The following is a 22,498-nucleotide window of genomic DNA, read 5'->3' as shown; positions in this document are numbered from 1 at the left end:
TGAAATACCACCTTCTACTTTTAAAACATCTCTATTTTGTGTATACTTCCAATTCTTTCTACAATATGATTTTTCTTTCCCCCAAATAAAAGCAATCCATTCTCAAACACCATTAAAACGAGGTCAAAAAGAAAACAGTAGAAAGAACCAACACTTGCAGAGTTATTTCCCATTTTCAATCCTGACCCTTTCAGCAGCCAGGCTGTATGAAATCCTGCTCCTCTGTTTCCCGAAGTGTGTGACATTCTTTGCTGTTCTCAGGACATGGCACAGCAGGGGAGCAGCCATACTCCTCTGCAGGAGTTCAATCACCGGTGTTGGAAGCTTTCAAACCAAATAAGCAAATGGCTTCCCTAAAGGCAACTGGCTGAGCAAAGATGCAGTTGGGGAAAAAAAAAAAAAAATCATCTTCTCAATAGGTCATCTCAGGACCTCCTAGGATTCAGGAAGCTCAAAAGGCTGAAATTTCTATGTAAAAATAGACATATGCTCTGGAAGTTTGATAGTATTCTTGATATTTTAGAAAGAATTTCTTTACTGAGAGGGTGATCAGACACTGGAATGGGCTGCCCAGGGAAGGGGTGGATTCTCCATCCCTGGAGATATTTCAAAAGAGCCTGGATGTGGCACTCAGTGCCATGGGCTGGGAACCACGGGGGGAGTGGAGCAAGGGTTGGACTTGATGAGCTCTGAGGTCCCTTCCAACCCAGCCAGTTCTATGATTCTATGATTCTGTATTCCTTGCCTTAAAATTCCAGTTATCAGTGAGGAAGATGAAGCTAACGAGAACAAAATTATGAAGATATTGGTAAATGGTATTAATAGGAAAAGAGAGAAAGCTTGTTGAACAAAATACAGTTCCTGCAATAAAAAGGACAGAAGAATGTGCAAACAGCACCTCAGAATAATTACTGCAGAATAAACCTTCCTGGCAACATTCTAATTATGTACTCAAAAAAAAAAACATTTTGCTAACAAGGAAAATATCAAAATGTACCAGTGGCCATGGCCAGTTTGGGCTAACAAGGTAGCTAAGAAACTGCAATCTCTTTTAAAGTCAGATCTTTGACAGCACTGGCCTAAATTTCCTTGAAAGGAACCGGTGCTTTACAACAAGAAGTTACTGCAGAATGCCACAAACCAGAAAATCATTCTGCTTGCCATGTTCCTGGGCATGGGTCAAATGCAAGTATGAGGATGTGTGTGGGTTTTATTGGGTTTCTATACACACACACACACACATATATAGCATATAATGCTATTTCTATGTAAGGTGCCAGTCAAGAAGAGAGAAAACATTTAATTTTTTAAAGCTCTGCAGGGTGAAAATTTTGCATTTCATGCCCACTCAATTCATCATCTTTGGACAGTGAGAGTGGAAAATATGGTAGTTAAACTCAAAATGCAAAAGTCATTTTTGCCACTGGAATTAAAGCCAAGTGTTACTCCTAAGGATATTACCTAGGAATTCAAGGTAAACTACAACTATAAAAAAAACCCCAAACATCAGTGTATGTGTTTCAATGAGCTACCATCATAACCAGACTTCTCATCAAAACCACTGCTACTGAGGAACATGAAGCCACTGAATTAAAATTTCTCATAGCCAGTGACCTAGCCTTTAAACTAACATTAGGAAAAATAGAGGAAACATATTAATTCATTTCTCCACATCAAATTATTAATAGGTGACAAAGCAGGAACTCATTATGGGAGTGAAAGAAGTCTACAAAGAGATAATCACATTTGTTGAATGCTGAAGGATAAAAGCTGGATCAGATCAGCCTGGCAGGATCTTGGAAGCAGAGATCATAGAAATAACTCCTCTGTTAGAGCTCTCATCCCACCAGAGGTGTTGCAGAGCACATCTCACAACCACAGGCTCCATCCTCCAGATGAGAAAAATGCCAGAGGTTACAGAAGGTTATGCTTCTGCCACCTGCACTACAAGCACTGAAATCCAAAAAATACTTTGAAATGCATGATTCTGTCATGTAGATCGAGTTAATAATGTCTTGTCCTGACTCCCTGTAATGTTTGATGCTGGTTATGGAATGTCTGAAAGAACACATCAGAGAAGACACACAAAAAAAAAAAACCAGAAGAAAAAATTAATGATTTAAATAAGGAACTATGTATCAACAGGACAGACAATCTGAAAGGCAGCATATGCCAAGTGATGAAAAAGAAGAAAAAGTCAAGTTTCTGAATATATTTTCAATTGCAGCACTGATTTAATTCCCCCAACAGGAATCCTCTCTTAAGTGCAGCCAGACTTTTTGATCAATCCTAAATTCTTTTTTTTTTTTTTTTGGTCCCCCCTTTGTTCTCTGTTAAATTGTATTAAAACAAGCTGTAAAACTCTAGATCTACTGTATTTATATGGTTTCACTGCAATTATCTGATGAGAGTTTGCTGAGCTGATTTGTAACTCTCTTTACAACAGTAATTTAATGAAGTCAAAATAGCAGAATAAGAAGCAGAAAATAGAAGATCAGTGCAAAAATGGTAATTTTGCTATGGGAAGTTGGGACTTGCCATTTCAAATTAGTAGAAACTGTGAAGTGGGCATTACTGACAACGTGAATATAGTAATTGGGGTTGATTTCTTGGCACTTTGCCCAATCCTCTGACTAGAGCCTTGCAAGTTAATTATAGCTCTGCTGCCAGAGTGGGGACACTCAGCAGAGATAGGATGAGCCCCGGTGAAGCAACCTCCAAGCATTGTGTGAGGGAGGCAAAAGAACTTCACTGCTCAGCCCACTATGGGAAATCCATATGGAAATTCCAAGCTCTAAGTGTAATAGGACCTAAAGGGTAAATAACCTGTTTGGCTTCTACAAGGAAATGAAAAAAAAAATAATCTATTCCACCAATAGGTCATAATTTCATCCATTAAAACAAGTCACCTGTATCAAAAATTCAACTAGATTCTTATCACTAGGCTTTGATTTTAACTAGTAGTATTTAATTAATTTGGCAGAACTACACAACTCCTTCCTGAACAATCACTATCTACCCTCTCGGGTTCTTTCTGTAATCATTTCCTTTGATTAACTTTACTGTATTTACTCAAATTAACACATGTATTCCATACATGTTACAACAAATTAGAACAGAAGAATTAAAAAGCAGCCTGCCAACTTAAAACCTGAGCAAGTGGAACTTGTGAATTAAAGCAGACAGTTATTAGCTGATTATTACATGGAGAACGTTCAGAAGAAAGAACATGCCCTTTCCACTTTCATTTTGTATTACTAGTGATTACATGATATATCTTAAATTATAATTTGAGGTAAAACTATGATTAAAAATAATTTAAATATTGCACAACAAGTTAATTGCTCTGGAATTTCTTCATCTTTGTTCCTGTTCTTTGATTCAAAAATTCTGTGTGCAGGGTATCTGCTCCACGATTCTGCTCCCAAGTGTGGGGCTTGGACTTCCCCGAGCACATCACTTCATGGTCCCTCCCAGGATCAGGCAGCAATGGAAAACCACTGGGTACCACTTTTATGTATCTGTCCCAATTTTGTTGCAAAGCATTACTGACTGCAATATGAGGGTTCTCTCTTCCCACAAAACCTCTTGGTTTTTGAAAGGAGTAAAGAAAACAACCAACCATCCAAAACTGGGTAAAGTACACAGGAGGAGAGGTGGAAGCTAACACTGTCTGCTCTGTCACTGTCACCAAACCAAAGTGACTGCCTTGCCCACGAGTTCTTGTGTTTTCAGTGTTAGACTCTCTTTCAAAAATGTCTTCAATACCTTAATTATAATTCAAGAGAACTGTTAGGGTTAGTTTTGAGTTCAAAGCCACACAGCCTCTTAGCACTGCACGTGGAAAATCGTTCACAGAACAAACTAATTCAGTAGATCAGTGTTAAATCTTTTGTTTAAATCCACAGCATCACTTATGCAAAGGGATCTTTACCTACATCCCCCTACTTACAGACAAGCATCCAGATCATCAACCAGACCTCAGCTCAGATCATTTCCTTCACCATTGGACAAATTGTCTGGGAGCAACTATTCCCAGGTAAAACTTTATCAGGGCATCTTCCCATGGAAAGTCTAATTTGATCAACTGGCACTGCAAGACAACTCTTTTATGAAAAACATTCCCAAATACCTCTACGTGGGGAATATTGCACTTCCAGCTTTGAGGCCAATAACAGGCTTGCACATGATAAGATGGAGCTAACCCAGAATAAGGCAGTTGGTGAAATCTGAGAGTCCTGTTTGGACCTGCTCACTTCAGTCAATGAGAAAAGCAAGAACTTCAGGCAACTTTCTTTAGGGTCAAATTAGGGGAAAGGAAAAGCTGTGAGGTTGTCTGATGTTTTCAATGCAACCACAAACAATCAGCCTGCTCAGATGAAGGAAAAATTGAGGCAGGGACTGTGCCCTTTAGCTGCAAGGGGAAGAATCAGCACAGCAACTCCACTTGTGCTGTTCAGTTTTTAGAGGAAGTTTTATCCCGCAAGCTTCAACTTTTGCACAATGTGCTACACAAGCACGTGCAAATAATCCCACCTAAGGGTAACGTGATAAATTTGCCAGGTCTCAAATGAGTAATTTTTAAGCACAAGGAAAAACAAAACTGCATCATTGTAAAAACCATCCACATGCAAGAGGATAAGAACAGGTGGGCAGTGTGGGATGAAACCCACTGCAGAGGGATCTGCTCAAACCAGCAGGGAAAGTCTACCCAGAAGTTTGGTTTTCCAGTTTTTTCCTTTCCTGTGCATTTCTCCTTTGCTATTTTATATGGATTAAAGAGAACCAGCCATAACAACTACAAGCCTTGGTGATGGAGTATATAAACTGACTTCTTGCATAAATATGCCACCAAAATTTCTCAAGACAACGAAGCTGACACAAACAACACTAAGACTTGAACCATCTCCATGTAAAGAAAGCACCACCCAACAACAACAACAGAAGTCTAAGCCATTGAACCTCTCTTAAGGATTAACAGATTGACCTATATGAGACTTATGGAGATACTGATCTGATCAATCACAATCAGAATTGACACCAGAAGGTGCAGGAAAGAAATGGCAAAATGAAGAGAGATGCCGGTGCAGTACATGCAAGCCAGGAGAAAACACTTGACTTCCCTGAAAGAGACTTAATTTCTGCCCATTTGATTCCCAGATCACTCCTCAATTGTGCTCAGAATTCTTAAGAATGAAGATTGGACACGTGAGCTATGGAAAATGACACCTCCTTGTCCATGAAGCCTCTGCCTTCTGCAATCTGTTTTATACAGCATTCAACACTTTGATCAACAATGCACTCAGCACCAATCTTTTTCAGCTTAAGGATTAATTGCCACGAAGAGATATCCTGATGGTCAACAAATAAAAATGAAACTTTGATCCTACAGTTATTTGCAGTATACATTTTGAATTACAGAAATACATGTTGATAGGAACTTAGAAAGTTATGTTTGACACTTCCTGCTCTTAAGCAACAACAAAAAAAGAGCAAAACAAGCCATATAAATTATCAACCTCTGGAATTTTGGTTTGAAGAAAATAACTAATTTTGTGTGGAGAACAATCTCTGATGCTTAATGTTCTCATCAGCTCATCAAGAGCTACCTCCTAATTAACTCATACATGGGAACTACAACAGAAAGGTGCAGCTGAAATCTTAAAAAGCAGGAAGCTTTACTGATAGCAAGGACACAGATTTCCACCAAACTGTTCTATCCAGAAGAAGTCTATCTACAAAGTGTTTTACAAATATTAAAGCAATACTTGCTGCTCCTCCTCTTTCACACAGGCTTGCTAGGTCACATTGCACATAAAAATCTGACATCTACCCACAGCTTCAGCAGAATACACAACACTTTACAAGAGCTACTGAGAAAAGTCAAGTTACTTATACAGAAAAGTGTGTATTTTATCACAATATGTCACCAAAAAAAAGCAATTCTAGACAGTCCAGCAATACAGAAAGGGACATAAAGAGAAAACTAAACCAAAAAACTTTTTCCTCAACCTTTAAGTTTTTTATCCCATTTTGAACTTTCCCAGTGTTTCCTTATAGGCCAAGAGTCTGTGCTATATTGCATCTTGTTTAATTTTCCATTTCTTTCACCTCTAATCTCCAGTTTTGCTGTTAAATACTAAAGAAATACTTCAAAAGCATCCTGTGGTACATCTGTCATCACTGTACAAGGAGAACATTTCTATCCCAATTAAAACTACAACTGTGCTTAAGAATTCTGGGAAGCTATTGAAGATATTTTTAGAGTATCGATAAGTGAATAATCTTTGGATTAAATAATTCCAATTAAGGAGCAATTGTTTTCCTTTCTGGGAATTTGTTGGTACCAGTCTAGGAACTCCACCCAGCAGCTTTGGGAGTTGTCTTTTCTTACTTAGTCATCCAGCTTTGGAAAGCCTCCAACCAAAGATCCCAACCTGCAAGACCCTGTTTTTAAAAATATAAATGTCATGCTTTTTATCTACTAAGCATCTTTTCTTTTTTTTTATCTACCCACTGATAGTAAGGTTAGTATTCTCTTTGTATCTACTAAAAGTCACCACAATTCTCATAAATCTCTTTTTCCTGGATTTAAATACCTTCCTCTTATTTTGTCTCCAGAAAGTTAAGCTTATAATAGGGAATGTACTGAAGAACAAACACCAGGGTTTTCTTTCTCAGTCTTCTATTAGGCAAAGACCAACCTGCTGTTAGCACCATTTGTGATTGTATATCAGTGTATAAAATCCATACTCCATATGTAGGGTTTGTTCCTAAATAAGAGGAAGGGGGGAGAAGGGGAGCATCAGCATAGAAGCCACAAGTATATCTACTTACCATTTGGCAATTAATTAATCCCAAGATTAAAATCTGATTCCTGGCATAAATTAAAAAATATCAGATTAAAGAATATCAAAGTATGGAACACATTAGGTTTTATACAATATATAAATTATAATGTATCTGACAACAGATAAAACTTCCCATATGACTGAGTTACTGGAATACTAATTACCAATTTTCCTACTCTTGAGAGCAAGAGAATCAATATATTGGTAAAATTAATTTATTAGTTTCATTTTTTAAAACTTTCTTTCTTCACAGCACAGGTTTAGCAATAAAATTTTATATAACATCCTTTACACCTGACTGCTCTTCACTTCCAGTGGTTTTAATCCTACAAGGTAAAAAGCAAATACTTATGAAAGGGGCGTGCAAGTAGTGCCAAAGTTTCAATTACAGACTTTCCTATTTGGCAGCAACAAGTCAGGACTTGTGAACCATTTTCTCTTCCTTCAAATCATCACTAAAGAAAAGAAACAGAGAGATGCCATTAGCTCTTAAGTATCCGTTTATTCTTAAATGCTGCAGATGATGCCATATCTAAGCATTTGGCAATTACTTGTATTGACAGGAGAAAACCCAAGACAAAACACTTTTTCACCCTCTTTTACAGAACTGAAAAGAATGCAAACAATAGATGAACTACTACTGAGAATAGTCAACTTCTGCTAAAAGAAGAAAGCTTTGTTCCTTGCTCAAAAAATCACAGATTTGGAAAACGGAACAGCAATATTTAATTTTGGACCAGCAGCAGGTTAAGAGTCAAATACCCTATAAAACATACCATATAAGCTTACTGCTTGGACCCTGTTATTGCTCATGTAAAAATTCCTCATGAGATTCTATGTTATAAGACTTCTTTTAAAGGTATTCACACATCTAAAAATGTGCTAACACTATTGCTGAGACACAGTCCACTGGAGAGATGCTGTAGCACACTTGCTCTAAGACACCATTTATGCTTTTATCTATAGATGAACTGTACCTACAGAACTATGCACACACACATAAATATAAAAACACAGATATCCACACCCATGCAGCACATCCAAGTGCCTTTTTGCTATCTCACAGGTCAAGAATTTCAATGGAAATTTAAGTAAACAATACGGATACACAAATTACTTGGCTTTAATAAATAATCTTGAAGGCTGGGTGGGTTTTTTTCAGCAAATGATCACTTAAGGTGAGATCAGCAAGCAGTAATCCTCCACAAAATACAGTGGTGAGCAACTTATGGTAAGAGCCTATAGAGATACAGCTGAGCATCCAACAGCACTTCACTTGCCCACCCAACTCTTCACACCTCAGTGCTGAAAAAGAACAAAGACAGCTCTAACCCCAGTGAGCTGCAACTTCAAGTCTAAAGATACTGATTTTTTTGGCAAAGACTATTACTGTTCAGTAGAGCTTGTCTTTATGTGCCCCCATCCACTGGGGAAGATGCCCTCAAAGCACTAAGCTTGCTAATCTCCCCAGCAGAGGGAATTGCTATTAAAAATGCTGTTTAGACATGCAGGCTTCTGTGCATGTCTGCTACATGGGCTCATCAAACTCATTAAAACTAGCTTTAAGTCCCAGGCTTGGGAGTGTAATCCCTTTAAGAAACCTGCAGACTAGGCTAAGAGAATAAAGATATGGTAGTTACTGAACTGAAAGATGTCACAGCCCTGCTCACCCTGCCATCAGCATGCATAAAAATACACCTCAGTGCCAGTCTTCCCACACTGTAGCTCACTGGTTGCTGCAGACACTGAATTTAAACAAGACAGAGGAGTAGATCTCTTTGGGAACTACACACAAACTTTGTGTCTTTTACTTCCAGAGGCAGAAGATGGGTGATGCCTGCAGCAGCACCAACCCTGAAGTGCCTCCTGATGTCACCCATACTACATCAAGGTAAAAGTTCTCCTCAGGCTGGCACAAGGATAAATTTAGTGACCATCCACAATGGAATAACAGAAGATGGATTGAGTGAGCACTTCCTGTGGGCAGCAGCAGCATTTGGATAGGTAAGGTGAGCCCTCATGCTATGCCACAATGCACAGTCTTGTAAAAATCTTCCACCAGGAGCTATAAAACACTGTGCCACAGCTCTGCATTTGGACAGTCCCAGTAACTGGCCCTTACCACACCTGCACATCTGTGAAACACTTGGTAGAAGTTTCCTCCTGCTTCAGAGCTGTTATGGCTCATGAGGTGACAAAGAGGCTGTGAGGAGGGTTGCAAAGTCACCAGCATCTCATTTACAGATAAACAAAAGCAAAAGCTGTAATGTGAAAAGGCTGCAAATGCAGGAGTTGTAGATAGAGGCCCTCTGCACGGGGCAGACCTCAGCAGTAGTTTGCCTCAGGGGATTTTGCTCAAGAAATCCCGGTGTAGGGATGTTTGCAGTCACTCCAGGTCCTGAATAGAGTTTAGGAGTGCAAACTGCTGTGCAAAGCTGCATCTTCTGAGCTGATCACCAACTGAAGGACTGCAAGAAAAAGCTATGGCATGAACTGGAGCTGTCTGATAGGGGGTTTTGAGGCAAACCTAACAGCATGGCTCTTCAAAATACCACTAGGAGGCTGAATACAAGGATTCCCAGTACAGTGACTACAAAAAATGTAAAACCATGAAATTAGGCAGTTCCCTATGGGGTCAAAGCAGTAAAACTGACTCTGATTAAGCTGCATTACCAGACAGAAGCAGGATCTCAATAATTTACAGCCAGAGACAGGATCATGTCCATTAGCATTAGTGTCTGTGGATGTACACTTCCTTTTTTTCCACATCTTTAAGGCCTCTGAGACCACGTCTGGGTCTCTGTCTTTCCCCTCCTGCCTCTCAAGAACCCCTGAAGTAAAACCTCTTCCCTTCTTTGCAGCCTTCTTTGCATTCCCTACCCCCCCCCCCAAATGGTAGGTAACAAGGCAAGGTTATTTTATGTCAATCTGGACACATAAATGCTCTCTGATGGTATCTAGAGCACAAAACTCAGGATAATTTTTTAAAAGTTATAAGGCTGGACATGATCCAAACTGCAGTTTCAAAAGTATCTGTATTTTCCCACGTCCATTTTTGAAAGGAGTCATGCCAAGTTCCTCCTCTTGCTTACCCAGATTACAGAGACTGAGGTATTCTTCAGATTATGACACACCAAAATCTAAACATGAAACACAACGAGCACTGGGTTTGCCAGAACAGAGTGATGGTTTTTCTTTACTGTGTCCCCAGTTTTGGGGGGCACAAAGAAGATCCCTGCACTGGTTCCAGTGCTGAGTCACAGGAGATGAAGATGCCATCTCCTTGGGGTGAACTGTGAACATCTTTTTCTCTTTTCCTTTTCTCTCCAGGCTTTTATGTGAACACAAGGGTAACAAGCTGCCAGCCACCTCTCCAGCTGAGCAGCACCAACCACCCAAGAGGTGTGTGCATGATTTTGTATATATAAAGCTTGTAAAGTGCTTTGGGAAGCTGCAGGATAAAAAGGACTATCTAAAAGCAAGATATTATTATTATTAAACCAGTGATCTGACAAGAAGAGACAGCTTTTCAAATCTGTACAACAGCTTGAGCTGAAGAGATCTGGGAGTCCAATTTGAAAAAATAATAATTTGAAGCGAATTTGAGGATTAGAAGTGGCAGCTCTTTTGTGGATTCTCCATGGCAGGTAAATTTAGTAGGCTACTTTAATTTTGCATCGTTTTAACTCCTGGCAATGTCCTGTGCATTGAATCTGACAGAGAGACAGAGTGTTTGAAGCTGTCATGGCTACATTTTAGTCTCCCAATTTTACAATCAGTGTTTGAATCTGCTGCTACAAGTCAGGGTACAGAGATCAGAGGCTTATCAAAGAGGCATCCATTTCAAAGACAAGCAGCAGCTTTGACTCCATTCCTTCAACACTTAAAATTCCTGAAAAAGCAGATGAGCATCCCACAACACAGGTATGAAGGAAATCTATCAGCTGTAAACCTATTTCATTATTAATTTTTTTAAGGATCTATTTTTGGTCTCATGTAAAATCAGTGTGTTTAGCAGGGATAATCCTCTCAACAGCTGAGCTTAATATATGCTTTTTCCTGTAACTGAAAGTACATTTTAAACTGGCTTATTGCTTTATCAAGCATTAATTGAACAACTACTTCAACCAGTTACCTGATTTTTAATTTTTTTAAAAATTATTTCACTAAAAATGTCTTCTCTTTCCTAACAAAACAGCACTTCATCTCTTTATTGCTGCCCTTATTTTAACTGCAGGGCTGAGCCAAGTGCACTGTGGGCAATGTGTTGTTTGCAGGAAGACAGCAAAGGCTTAAAGGCATCTCACCCCCAGGGAGTGCTGCATGGCTGCTGTTTGCTGTTGTCCACCTTCAGTTCTTGACTTTAAACCCAGTTTCAGCATTCACATGACTGATAACTTGACCCATCTCATCAGCATCCCTCCTGTCAAGTCCAGGTTCAGGCTGGTGCTAGAACCTGCTCTGTGCTGTCAGATGTCCCCACTGAGGACACAGCACAGTGAGAGGACCAGAACTAGAAGTAATGATGCCAAAACAGAATTAACTTTTACTGTTGTTCTTCATTTCAAGCTAGCAATTTGTCCTGCCTCTATCTCTAACAGAGAAGAGAAATGCATCTCAAGAACCTGAGAGTTCTTCTCCCTTTCCTCCTCACAGAAGCAGCAGCAGACCTGCCTACACACACTCTCCATGCTCAAAACCTTAACATACCTCGACAGCAAGAGTGGATTGCTGCAAAGTGTCAGAGGAATGTGCAAATCTGAGCTCTGCCCAGTGCCTTGCCAAACCAGAGCAATGGGCAGGATGTCATGATAGCCAAGTGACTGAAGTATTCTGATGGTCACTGCAGTTATTTCAGATGCCCTGGCTCCTGCCAACCTGCTGCAGGTGATGGCAGCCCCAAGCCCACCTCCAGCTTCTTGTTTCACTACAAACCCAATGCTTCTTAGTTGCCCACTCCAGTTCTCTCTTCAGCTGCTCATCAGCAGGATGTCAGAGGCAAAGGGGCTAATCAGCAACAGGCTAATTTGCCTGATGAAGCCTTCAGCATTTCCAGCTGGCAGTCCAGCACAGTCCCCAAAGCTCTTCTCAGCCAGACAGCTTGAAAGGAAGCCGCGGGCTTCTGACAGCCAAGGAACACATTAAGCTGCATTTGAAACCCATGGTCATACCAGCAGACTTAGCAAAGCTGCACTGCAGGTGTAGACATGTCCTAAAGTGCACTGAAAGTGCTGAAGAGTTCAGCTCCTCAGTGCTCAAATCACTTCTGACAAACAGGACTGAGAAGTCTTAACACATTCCGGTGTTTTTAAAAAGCACTCCCAGCACTATCTGGCCCTAAAGGAAAGCTTTGGTTTAAAATGAGCTTTTACAAGTCCAGAATAAGTCTCTCTTCTTACAGAGCAGCTCATTTATCAGCATTCAGGCTATACACAAGAATGTATTTTGTGATATCCTGCCCATTATAGGATCCCCAATACTCTCCCACCTCCAACAAACCAACTGCTGAACCCGACATGCACCTCAGAATACTTAAAAGCAAAGCTATTTACAGGTAAGGAAAAAAATTGCATTTAGCAAACCACTAAAACTAGAAGTTATTACAAGATGCAGAGATGCTGTATCTAGCCAGTTCAACAAACTGGATTGGTTTTATTTACAAACTGGAGCAGGTGATATTTTTCATTGCTTGCTGTATTTCAGAAAATCACAAGATAAAAAAAAAACATTTTTTAGGCAGAAGAGCCTGAGCTCAGGCTGCTCCTTAGCAGCTTCAGTCTGCTTCAGAAGAGTAGTAAGCAGTGAACTGATGTTCCAAGCACAGGGGTCTGCATAACCTGGTGTTGCTCCTGTGTTAGGACAAACATCTCAGACCAGCCCAGACTGGCATAAAGCTGATTTCCAACCCCATCTTCACTGCTGAACACTGGGCACTGGAACACTGCTTCCAAGAAAAACTTTGTTCTTAAAAAGTCAGTGTCTGTTCAACAGATAAATAATCACCTCTGTACTTAAAAAAAAAAAAAAAGCAGAAATACAGCCATAAATAAGCATTAGTGCTTAAAAAATTGTGAAACCACAATTTTATGGCTTTAAACAGATTCAAGGTGCAATCATGAATGGCAGCAATGTATTTCAGATGAAAGCTTTCAAGCGGAAGAGAAATAGTTACAGGAGTTGGACCCTGAGTATCTACAACTGCATTAAATTATTCCATCTGCAAGTCCATTAAAAAATGTTAATGGCTTTGTATGGCTTTTATATTTATTGGGTGGGTTTATTCCTATGTGAGTCATACATATTTATGACCAAGGTCCAGAAAATGGTTATTAATAAAACTTATTTTATTTGCATACTGTCTTGATGCTGCCCTAAATATTTACAACTGAACTATAAAATAAAAAGAATAATCAAAAATTATAAATAGCAGCAGGGATACATCACAACCTTACTTCTTGTACTTCATCACATTTTTGGTGTTTTGGTTTTGTTTTTTCAAAACTAGAAAAAAACAACCTGGTAAACCCATTTCTTCAATCAAGTCTTAAAAGCTCTAATTCTTTCAAAGCTTTAAAGCATAATTTGTGTTGAGGAATTAAGAGGAAATACAAAGTTAAAGCAAGACAGTTTTTTATAATTAAGAAAATACATATATTTCTACACATAATAATGAACAGTAACAAAAGCTCAGTATTAAAATAGGTCCACTGAATCCCTGGAATTGTGCCTGCCAACTAAAACACCTACCATGAATTTAGTAATGGGTTATGCAAACATAAATTACTAGGCCAGACATTTTAAAAGGAAAAAAAGTTGATTTATTGTCACATTGGAGACACGGCAGGATAGAAGCACAATTTCATTTTTCCATATATTCATCAACACTGCAAATGTGTTAATGCAAAAAGAATTCTAAAATAAAAATGGCTCTCAACTGCTTTAATTCTCATAAGCCATTTAATTTACTTTAAAATGGTTACCAGGAAGCCTCCTTTTTCTTTTTTTTTTTTTTTCTTTTTTTTCTTTGTTTGGTTTGGTTTATTTGTTTTAAGGAAGCTACACATACTAAAAATTTCTGGAAGAAAATAGATTTTAAGAGCATTTTACAAACACTTCTCCTCCTAAAAATTTACCCAAAGACTTTAAAGAAAGTTGACTACAAAAGATCAGTCCTGCACAAAGTTGGGGTAATTTGGGTCGTTTTTTAATAGGAGAGCTTACAGCAGCCAATGTGCATGCAGTAAATTACTCTTAATGCACACTTATTTAAACTACAACCACTCCTCAGGAGGAAGGATGGCAAATGCCAAGTAAGCTCAAGTTTTTTACTTCAAGTTTTACCCTTGAAAACCTTCTCCTCTTTCAGACCTCCCCTCCTCAGCCTTCCCCCTCCCCAGTCCCTTGCTCTGGCCAACTTCCAAATGGGTCAATGTAGAAGAGTTCAAGCAAAGGCAAGTACAACTTGAGAGAAACAAACTATTTGCTTTGCATTGTTTCCTCCTTAGTGACAACAGAAATTCACAGTAGCATCGAATGTTTAACAAGAGAGATTAATCTGTAAATATTTGCTTACAACTGTGTCCCTTTGTAAACCACAGTAATACCAAAAATATTCCTTTCTCCTTTTCTGCGATGGAAAATACAGCACCCTTGACACAACTGAAATCCAATACCTGCAACTGATGTTGCTAGAAGAAAAACACATTCTTCAACTGTCAAGCATGTTTAGCCAGAAAATGCTTAAATAGAATAAATCTAAATGACTAGGAGCAAGTGACTTCAGAGCAATTAATTTCTTCACCTATTCAACACGTTGAGTTGAATCAGATGTGTTTGCCTCTCAAATACTTTTGGAACTCTTGAATGAAGTAATCACCCATTTATTTTCAGCTTTATAAAAATACCCTTGAAGTAAATGTGTTGCAGGAAATCAATTTAAGGTTTTTTTTTTATGGAGACAAAGATAGTCATCCCAAGTATCTCAGCTCATGTGGTTTCAGAAAAATTATTCTAAATAAGCTTCTCTGCTTAGTAACATGTTCTGTGCCATCATTACTTCAACATTTGGTTTTTTCCTATATTTCAGACCTCTACAAATGCTTCTGTACAGCTACAGCTACCCATGACATCCTGCATACCAAGAATCCCCAGGACCTTCTTAAGTCCTCAACAGAAATTCTGTAGGTTCTGTAGGCACTGGGGGTGCCAGTGGCCAATGTGCTGAAAAAATGGAGGTAAGTTTTATAAGAACCCTAGAAAAGGGCAGTTCTCTTATTGTTCCTTCACCTCCACTAAAGTGAAAAGGCAGCAAGAGAACATACTGGTGGAAAGCATGTCAGAAACACTGATGTTTTTCCTGTTAACAATGAGAATATGTTAAAGTCAAATATGTTTTAAATAATGACAAGAAAATTATTGAGGACTCATGAATAAGGGACCTCCAGGATAAGGTCTGATCTGATTTAACTGACTCCACAAGACTAGCTTTACACTACATTTTAATATATGGAGCCATATAATATTATTTTCCTGCAAAATGTTACATAGAATTAATAAACTATTACTTCATTTAGCTTTTGAAATAACAAGCCCATGCAGTACAAGCTATCATAAACATTATTTACCCTGCAAACAGAACCTCTGCAGAAAAGTTATATTCAATAAAAACATCAAAAGGGAAGACATGGCACCTACATATCATTATCCTGTAGGAGAGATATTAATCTTTGTTCCAAACCTGAAAGATAAGTCATCCTTCTTTGTTTTTTGTTTTCCACAGAAGGAAACTGTGATGATGTTTTAACTAAGGAGAGTATCCCATGCATTTAGCCTTCTGCAGAGTTTTTAAATATATGAAGATTCTGAAAATTGCAACAGATTTTTTGTGAACAAGCTGCCTAACTGTAGATTCATTTCTTCTTAACAAAAATGTCCTAAAATCTCCATTTCAAAGTCATGGGAAGAGAGAAGGGAGGAAGAACTTAAGCAGCATTTCTCTTTCTTATCTTTTTCCTGAAATATTTTTTCAGTAATAAGCCAGGAAGTTCTTAGAAAGATGGTAACTTTTTTATTCCCTACCATGTACCAAGACACCATTTACAAACTGTATTAGCTGCACTTAGTTGTATTATACTATTTTACATACATAGGTTATGGATGTTTTTCCATACTCAGAACCCAAAATTAACAGGATTCCCATAGGTTCCTGGCAAAGGGGAGGAAGGAACATTCACACACCATGTACAGTCAGGCACACTGGGAAAAACAAAAAAAAAAAATTGGAAAGAAAAGGGACAAGAACAACCCAGCTCTAGATGGCAGCAAATCAATATTCACCCCTACATACACAGTGAGAGCATCAACTATTTCCAAACAGACTTGATATTTTCAGAAGCTTTTTGAGGCATAATTTTTTTTTCCACTTGGTTACACAGGCTGGAGCAAAGTTGCCTGTGCAAAGTTGTTGGGAATGAAGCACAATTCACTGCTGAAATGCAGAAAGATACTCTCCTCATTTCAAGGACTAATTCAACTTTCAACCAGCAGAATTAATATTCCTTTTTCTAAGCTTGATTAGGTTACCTTCTGCTGAAGATGCAGGATAATTCAATGGAATGATCCAGAAACACTGGAGATTAAGAATTTAAGAATTTAAAATTTTTAAAAATTGAGCCCTTGCACAATAACTGTGTTCATTTCCTTCAGTTAGTTATGACCAGCAATTACCATGCTGGGGGTTTTCACATTGCAAAAGAAACAAACAAAAAAGATCTTAAAAACACACATTATCCTAGAATGTAATTCTAGGAAGAAAACAAATAATTTTGTAACAAAAAATTCCACAGACTCATCTCTCTCTCTCTTTTGCAGTAGTGGCACTACAGAAATTATACCAGGCAGGATGGGGACAATGCAGCAGTTCAGGTACCAAGAGACACATGGTGCAAATACTCAAAGTGGCTGCACCAATTTCTGTTCAAACACACACAGGAGCTCAGGGCAACAACTGGATGGTGCTCAGTGGCAGCATCACTGTTCCACTGCACAACTTCTATTTCTTTATCAAAGTGCCTGAGGTCAGGAAGCAGCCACAGTGACTCAGTCAGTGTTAAGATCTGCTTTTCATATGATTTTGTTTTCTGGCACCTTCCAGTATTCCATTTTCTAATATAAATATCTAATTCTAAGTTTTATAGCTGTTTATTTGAGAACATATTCATGTTGCTGGATGTTTAAAGGTCCTCCCATGTCCTTCTGTAACTTTGCTGATCTGCTTTTTTTTTTTTTTTCATCTTCTTTACAAAACACAGATGTCACTTTGAGCACCTCAAGGTGATCTTGACTTTCTAAATCTCACCACCAGAGCACATTTGCAACCCAGAAACAGTAAAGGGCAAGAACAGTGAGGAAGAGGGGCATGCAAACACTTGCTCATTCACACCAGAACTGGCCTATGAGGACATGATACATGACCAAGAAGTTCACCAGTGGTTAAAACACTTGAAAAGCATCACAGTGAGTCACAACAGTTCTGGAATTATCACTCTAACAAAATAATCATCTGATGCAAGGTGGCAATTCACATGACATATTCTGAGATGTCTTCCAAGGAAGAGAGACATAAAATTGGTGTTTCAACCCTTTGACCAATCCCAGCCTCCTGTAGCAGCTACTCAGAATGAAACAAATTGAGGCTGAGAATACCCCAAAATGTCTGTAAGCAGCAGGTCTGATATAACCTCTTAAAATGTGAGGAGGTAAAGACTGTTTTTGGAATAATAAGAATTAAGAAACTTTCCAAAAGTTTCTGCATGTAACAACCACTGGATTTTCTGTTCTCATAAGGCTCCCAAACATGAGATATTTCTTCCCAGAGCTGTCCCCCACTATGCCAAGTCATAAATAGCATTTTAACATTTTAAATACCAAGAGCCCTATAGTCATTGCTGTAAAAAATTAAAATACTGTATTTCTTTTGCCTCTATTTTAAGAATTTGCAAGGAAGGCAGAAATGACCCAAAGAGTTTTATCACACATCTTAAAGTAAGAAAGAAGCAGAAGTATAGATATCCTCAACTTCACTAGAAATATTTTTTTTTTATTTTATTCTTTTGTGCTGCACAGCAGACTGCTTGCAGCAGACATTATGGAAAGTCTAGAGGATACCCCAGACAGCAGTGGATAGGAAAGTCATGGCAATTGACACTTTTGTCCTGATTTATGGTGAAACTGGCTACAGCAGAGGAAAAGAGATGCTGGAACAGGCTAAACCACTACTGCACCGACAGGGATTTGTTCAGCATGAAAAAGAAAATGGAAAATGAAATTCAGAAGAAACAAAAATGTTATATTTGACACAATTCCATCTTTGTGACTCTGTGGGGTTTTTTTAATGAGAAAGATGCATGCAAGGTAGTTTTCTACTACAGAACTCTTTTTTTTTTTTTTTTTTTTGTCATTAAAAAGAGCCTGTTTCATGTTTTAGTAACACAAATGTATCAGTTTGGGAATGCCAGTGGCTCACTGTGTTTCCAGTCCACCCCAAGGATGTTTTCACTGTATTGGGTAGGCTGCCAACAAAGTTGCAGTTTTGGAAAAATTCAGGTCAAGCCTTCTCATTTTCAAGTTTCTTCTCAAAGCTTTGAAGTCTGGGAATCATTCACTGAACTCCCTTCTTTTGGGGGAGGGCAGAGAACAGCTGAAGGTGAACATACAGTACATAAACTTTAACTTTTATGTAAAGAGGAAGAGTGGTGAAGTTTTCCAGCCAGAACAGCTGGACACTGCCTCACTCCCCCCTGTTTTGCCTCTTCCACACCCAGCATCTGTGACACCAAGTGACACCTTGGGCAGGAAAGGCCCTATCAGACCCTCTACATCTGAGCTCCCTTGTCCATGTCTCCTGGAGCAGTAGCTGCACATCCAGACTGCTATATTTGACTATTATTACAGCTTGGACACTTTCTTCTAATTCTTTGATTCCATTCTCATTGTTTAATTCTGTCACACAAAGTAGAAGAGTTAGGTTGTGTTGCTGTTCAGAACCAAAGCTGCAGAAAGAACATGACAGCAGAGAAGAGAGAGAAAAAGAATGTAAAAAAATCCATGGAAGCTTATAAAGAAATGTGGCTTCACAGGAGTCCCAGGACACAAGATCAGGATGTACAATCCAGCACAGATCCAAATTTCCCCCAAACACTGGGGATATTCAGAGCCACTGTTTTGAACCTAATCCCTGAATGAATAAAGCACTTTCCATACAATATTTTGGAAGAGAATAGAGGCTACAGAATTATATTTTATAAAATCATATTTTAAAGCTTAGCATCAAATAATTTAACTTCCCTGTCTTGCTTACTGGAGAGAACTAATTGCTTATAATTTCCACATTATATCTTTTAAGTAACTACACAGAGTGTGTAATTTTCCTCTGCACATCAACTCCCACTGAATTCCCCAGGCTCTCTCACAATGCACATAGAAGTGCACTGTTCAGGTTTCTGGGGTTTTTCCCCTCCACAGTAACCTTCTGCTCCATAAAAACAAAACTGGCCAAAAGAAATCCTCCTGAAGCAAATCTGTAAACATGGTATCAGCCAGGAGCTGGCAGCTATAGCCACGTTCTGAAGAATCTGTCATTTCCTTATATGAAAAAAGGAAGGTGGCAGGAAACTCAAGTAAGCTTCATAGCAAGCAATTTAAAAACGTGGCCCCAGAAACCTATTTATTTTCTGGATTTTGTACAATTTCCTAAATCCTCCACGTATACTTTGACTTCTCTCCTTCCTCCTTTTCATCCCTTTCTCCAGAAGGAATTAATCTATTCCTCATGCATTCACTCTCCATAGTGTTTTACTCCTCTTAAATAAGTCTGTTCCTTCAAAATGCAGTCCCCAAATTTTCTCTTTTTCACACAAGAAAAACTGATTTTTGTCCCACAAGGCCTTCTCTTCCAGGTCAGGCTCCTCCAGCATCTCTCCCTTGGTACCAACAGAAAGCAAAGCAGCACCTGCTCCTTGAGAAGCAGCAATAAATGTTAGAAAAGCTGCTTGCTGCTGCTGCTCTCCATGGAAGATCCTTGGAAGGAGCCCATACTTGTGTATCCCTGATCTGGAACAGGCTTGGAAAGCCCAGAACATTCCTGGTGAACAGATTGCTGTTCCTGGGGGGGGAAAAAACCCTGCAAAACACACAAACAAACAAACAGGGAAGCCCTGCACACTGCTATGCACTCATCAGCTGAGTTCAGATGTGTTTTCATATAAACTGATGCAGACATGGGGACAGACACACACACACTGCACATGCTAACGTGCACATGGAAGAGATGAAATCCTCCCAGCTTCCTGCAGGCAATATTCACCTTTCTGAGCTTTGCATGGGTCCTGACACCTTTCACACCCCAGCTGCTGCCTGAGTGGTGTTCTAGAGAGCTCAGCAATGACCTTGTTGCATTTGCAGTGAAATCAACAGCAAAACTTCATTTGATTTTTGATTAAAAAATGAACATCTTTGAAGTTATGCCCTTGATACAGATTTATTTAAGCACTGCAATGTCACTTTCCACATCCAAGTGCTAAGAGAGTCTGGATTAGTGAAGAATTTTTTCTGCAGTTCTCCAGGTTTTACATTATTACAAAATTGAGAGCAAGCCTGTTTGAAGGCTAATGTTCACACTTCCTCTAAAAACATCAATTCATATTTCATTATTTACAGAATGCAAAAACTGCCTGAAGAGAAAGCCAAAGATCAGCAGACTTAGTTAAAATGGTAGATTTAGCAATACAGAGAAGAAAATAATGGCAACAAACCATTAGGAGGAATAAAAACCCCAAACACTTAAGTAGACCTAATAAATTGTACTACTGCAAGAAACTCAACCAACTGCAATAGTTTTTCTCCTTACCTCTGGAGTGTTTTTCTTGAACTCACGACTTTGCTCAATAAGTTTTTTCCTAGACTGCTCACTTTCATCTTGCCTGTTAGCCAATATTGTTGCTGTGGTATCGAGCTCCCTCTGTAAAAAAAAACACAAAACAAAAAGGAACCATAATAAGAGTTCTGCTTCTCACAGAAATAAAAATCAAAACTCTTCTGTACCTCATGTCATTTGGCTGGACCAGAGAGCAGTATGAACAAAGCACCAAGCATTCAGAAACTGGACCTCCTGAGGAACATCAAATGAGGCCTTACAACCTTTCTGATCCCATCTTGCAACTCAAAAGCATCCATGGCTTTCCCACATTACACAGGACAGCAGCAGTGGCAAACAGCACAACACCTCCCAATGATTTCCAGACTCCAGTGAAGGTTACAGACCTTAGACATGTTAAGGGTTTATTTTTTTTATTTCCACCTGCCTGCTATTTAAAGATCCTGGATTTCCCTTTTTTTATTTACTCCACGAAAAAAAAAAAAATTAACTCAAATACTGGTTAATCTTGCACTTCAGCCTAGGCTGGTTAAGTTTCAGTCTGTTAATTTCAAACAACACAGTGTAAATAATTCTATCCTTCCATTCCTATGCTCTTTTTCCATTTCAGTCCTTCCTAATTTGAATACAAAATTATCTTTTCCTCCTATTAGAATCTATTTCTTTAAAATTATTTGCAGGTACCCCCACTTCCTCCCCACAACACTTTTTTTTTTTTTTTAATCATCTGATGAATGCCAGATTAATCTACCAACAGTTTCTGCTGGGCTGAGTGAAGCACAGGCTCAGCCCTCAGCTCACTTGGTCCAAGCACATTATTCCCATCCCAGTTTCTGTACTTGGTGCTCTGCTTCCAAATGTCACCATGATAGACTGAATGGGTCACTTAGCAGTGCACAAACCAACACAGCTCAATCTTCCTTGTCACTTTATTCCTTTTCCACAAAACATGAAAAAAGCCCTGAAGGCTAAACCCTTCACTCATCCACCACTGCCCAAGTCACTTGGGGTTATAAGCAAGGAATCACCAAGGGAATTTGGCACTGTCTGCTCCCCTTACTCATCTCAAAGTTTAAAAAAAAAAAAACTGATTATGAGAAAAAAGTTCACGAAAAGTGAGAATGTGCTAGAGGTCTTCTCTGTGGAACATCTTCATCACATCCCTCTGCCAACATGCACACAAAAACCCCAATATGCTCCACCAGAAAACATTCCATGCTGCTGCAACTTGCTCCTAACTCAAGGACCTCCAACAGACCAGACCAAAACCCAAACCTCAGACCTACTGATGATTTAAAGTGCATATCCCCACTGAGCTGGTCACCAAGAAGGTCACATCTTGGCATCACCATGAGCAAAAACCCCAGTAAAAGTCAAGCAGCCTTAGTCAGTAGGTGGGTAGCATAAAAACTTCACTATAGATTGGGTCCTATATACTTTCCAGTGGAACTGGGCACCCAGTCCAGGGAAACAAAATGAGGAAACACAAATTCTGCCTCTTCCTGGTTTTGCTGAGATGTTAGAAACAGCAACTGACAGGAGGTACCTCCAGGACACCTGCTCTGACCCTGGTCCTGCACTTTGAAAAAAAGAAGGTCCAGGATGAGCAGATAGATACCAGTTTCTAGATACTCTGTGAAAAAGCCTAATTCCAAATTCTAGCTACATCCTTGCACGGGTGAATCCTGTAATTCAGAGATGCACTCAGTGGATG

General features: G+C 39.1%; 1 protein-coding gene across 11 annotated transcripts in view; it reads right to left on the bottom strand.

Moving 5' to 3' along the window:
• Nucleotides 1-22,498, bottom strand: part of CUX1 (cut like homeobox 1) — a 263,293-nt gene that overhangs the window by 193,379 nt on the left and 47,416 nt on the right. For all 11 annotated transcript variants that reach the window (XM_071765224.1, XM_071765218.1, XM_071765222.1 and 8 more), the window contains exon 2: nucleotides 20,758-20,868. In XM_071765224.1, the coding sequence (XP_071621325.1) occupies nucleotides 20,758-20,868 (111 nt within the window). The remainder of the gene's footprint in view (nucleotides 1-20,757; nucleotides 20,869-22,498) is intronic.

This window comes from Heliangelus exortis, chromosome 21 (genome assembly GCF_036169615.1).
Source record: "Heliangelus exortis chromosome 21, bHelExo1.hap1, whole genome shotgun sequence".
Taxonomy (NCBI): Eukaryota; Metazoa; Chordata; class Aves; order Apodiformes; family Trochilidae; genus Heliangelus; species Heliangelus exortis.
The sequence above is the reverse complement of the archived record's forward strand: the minus strand, read 5'-3'. Positions and strand labels throughout refer to the sequence as shown.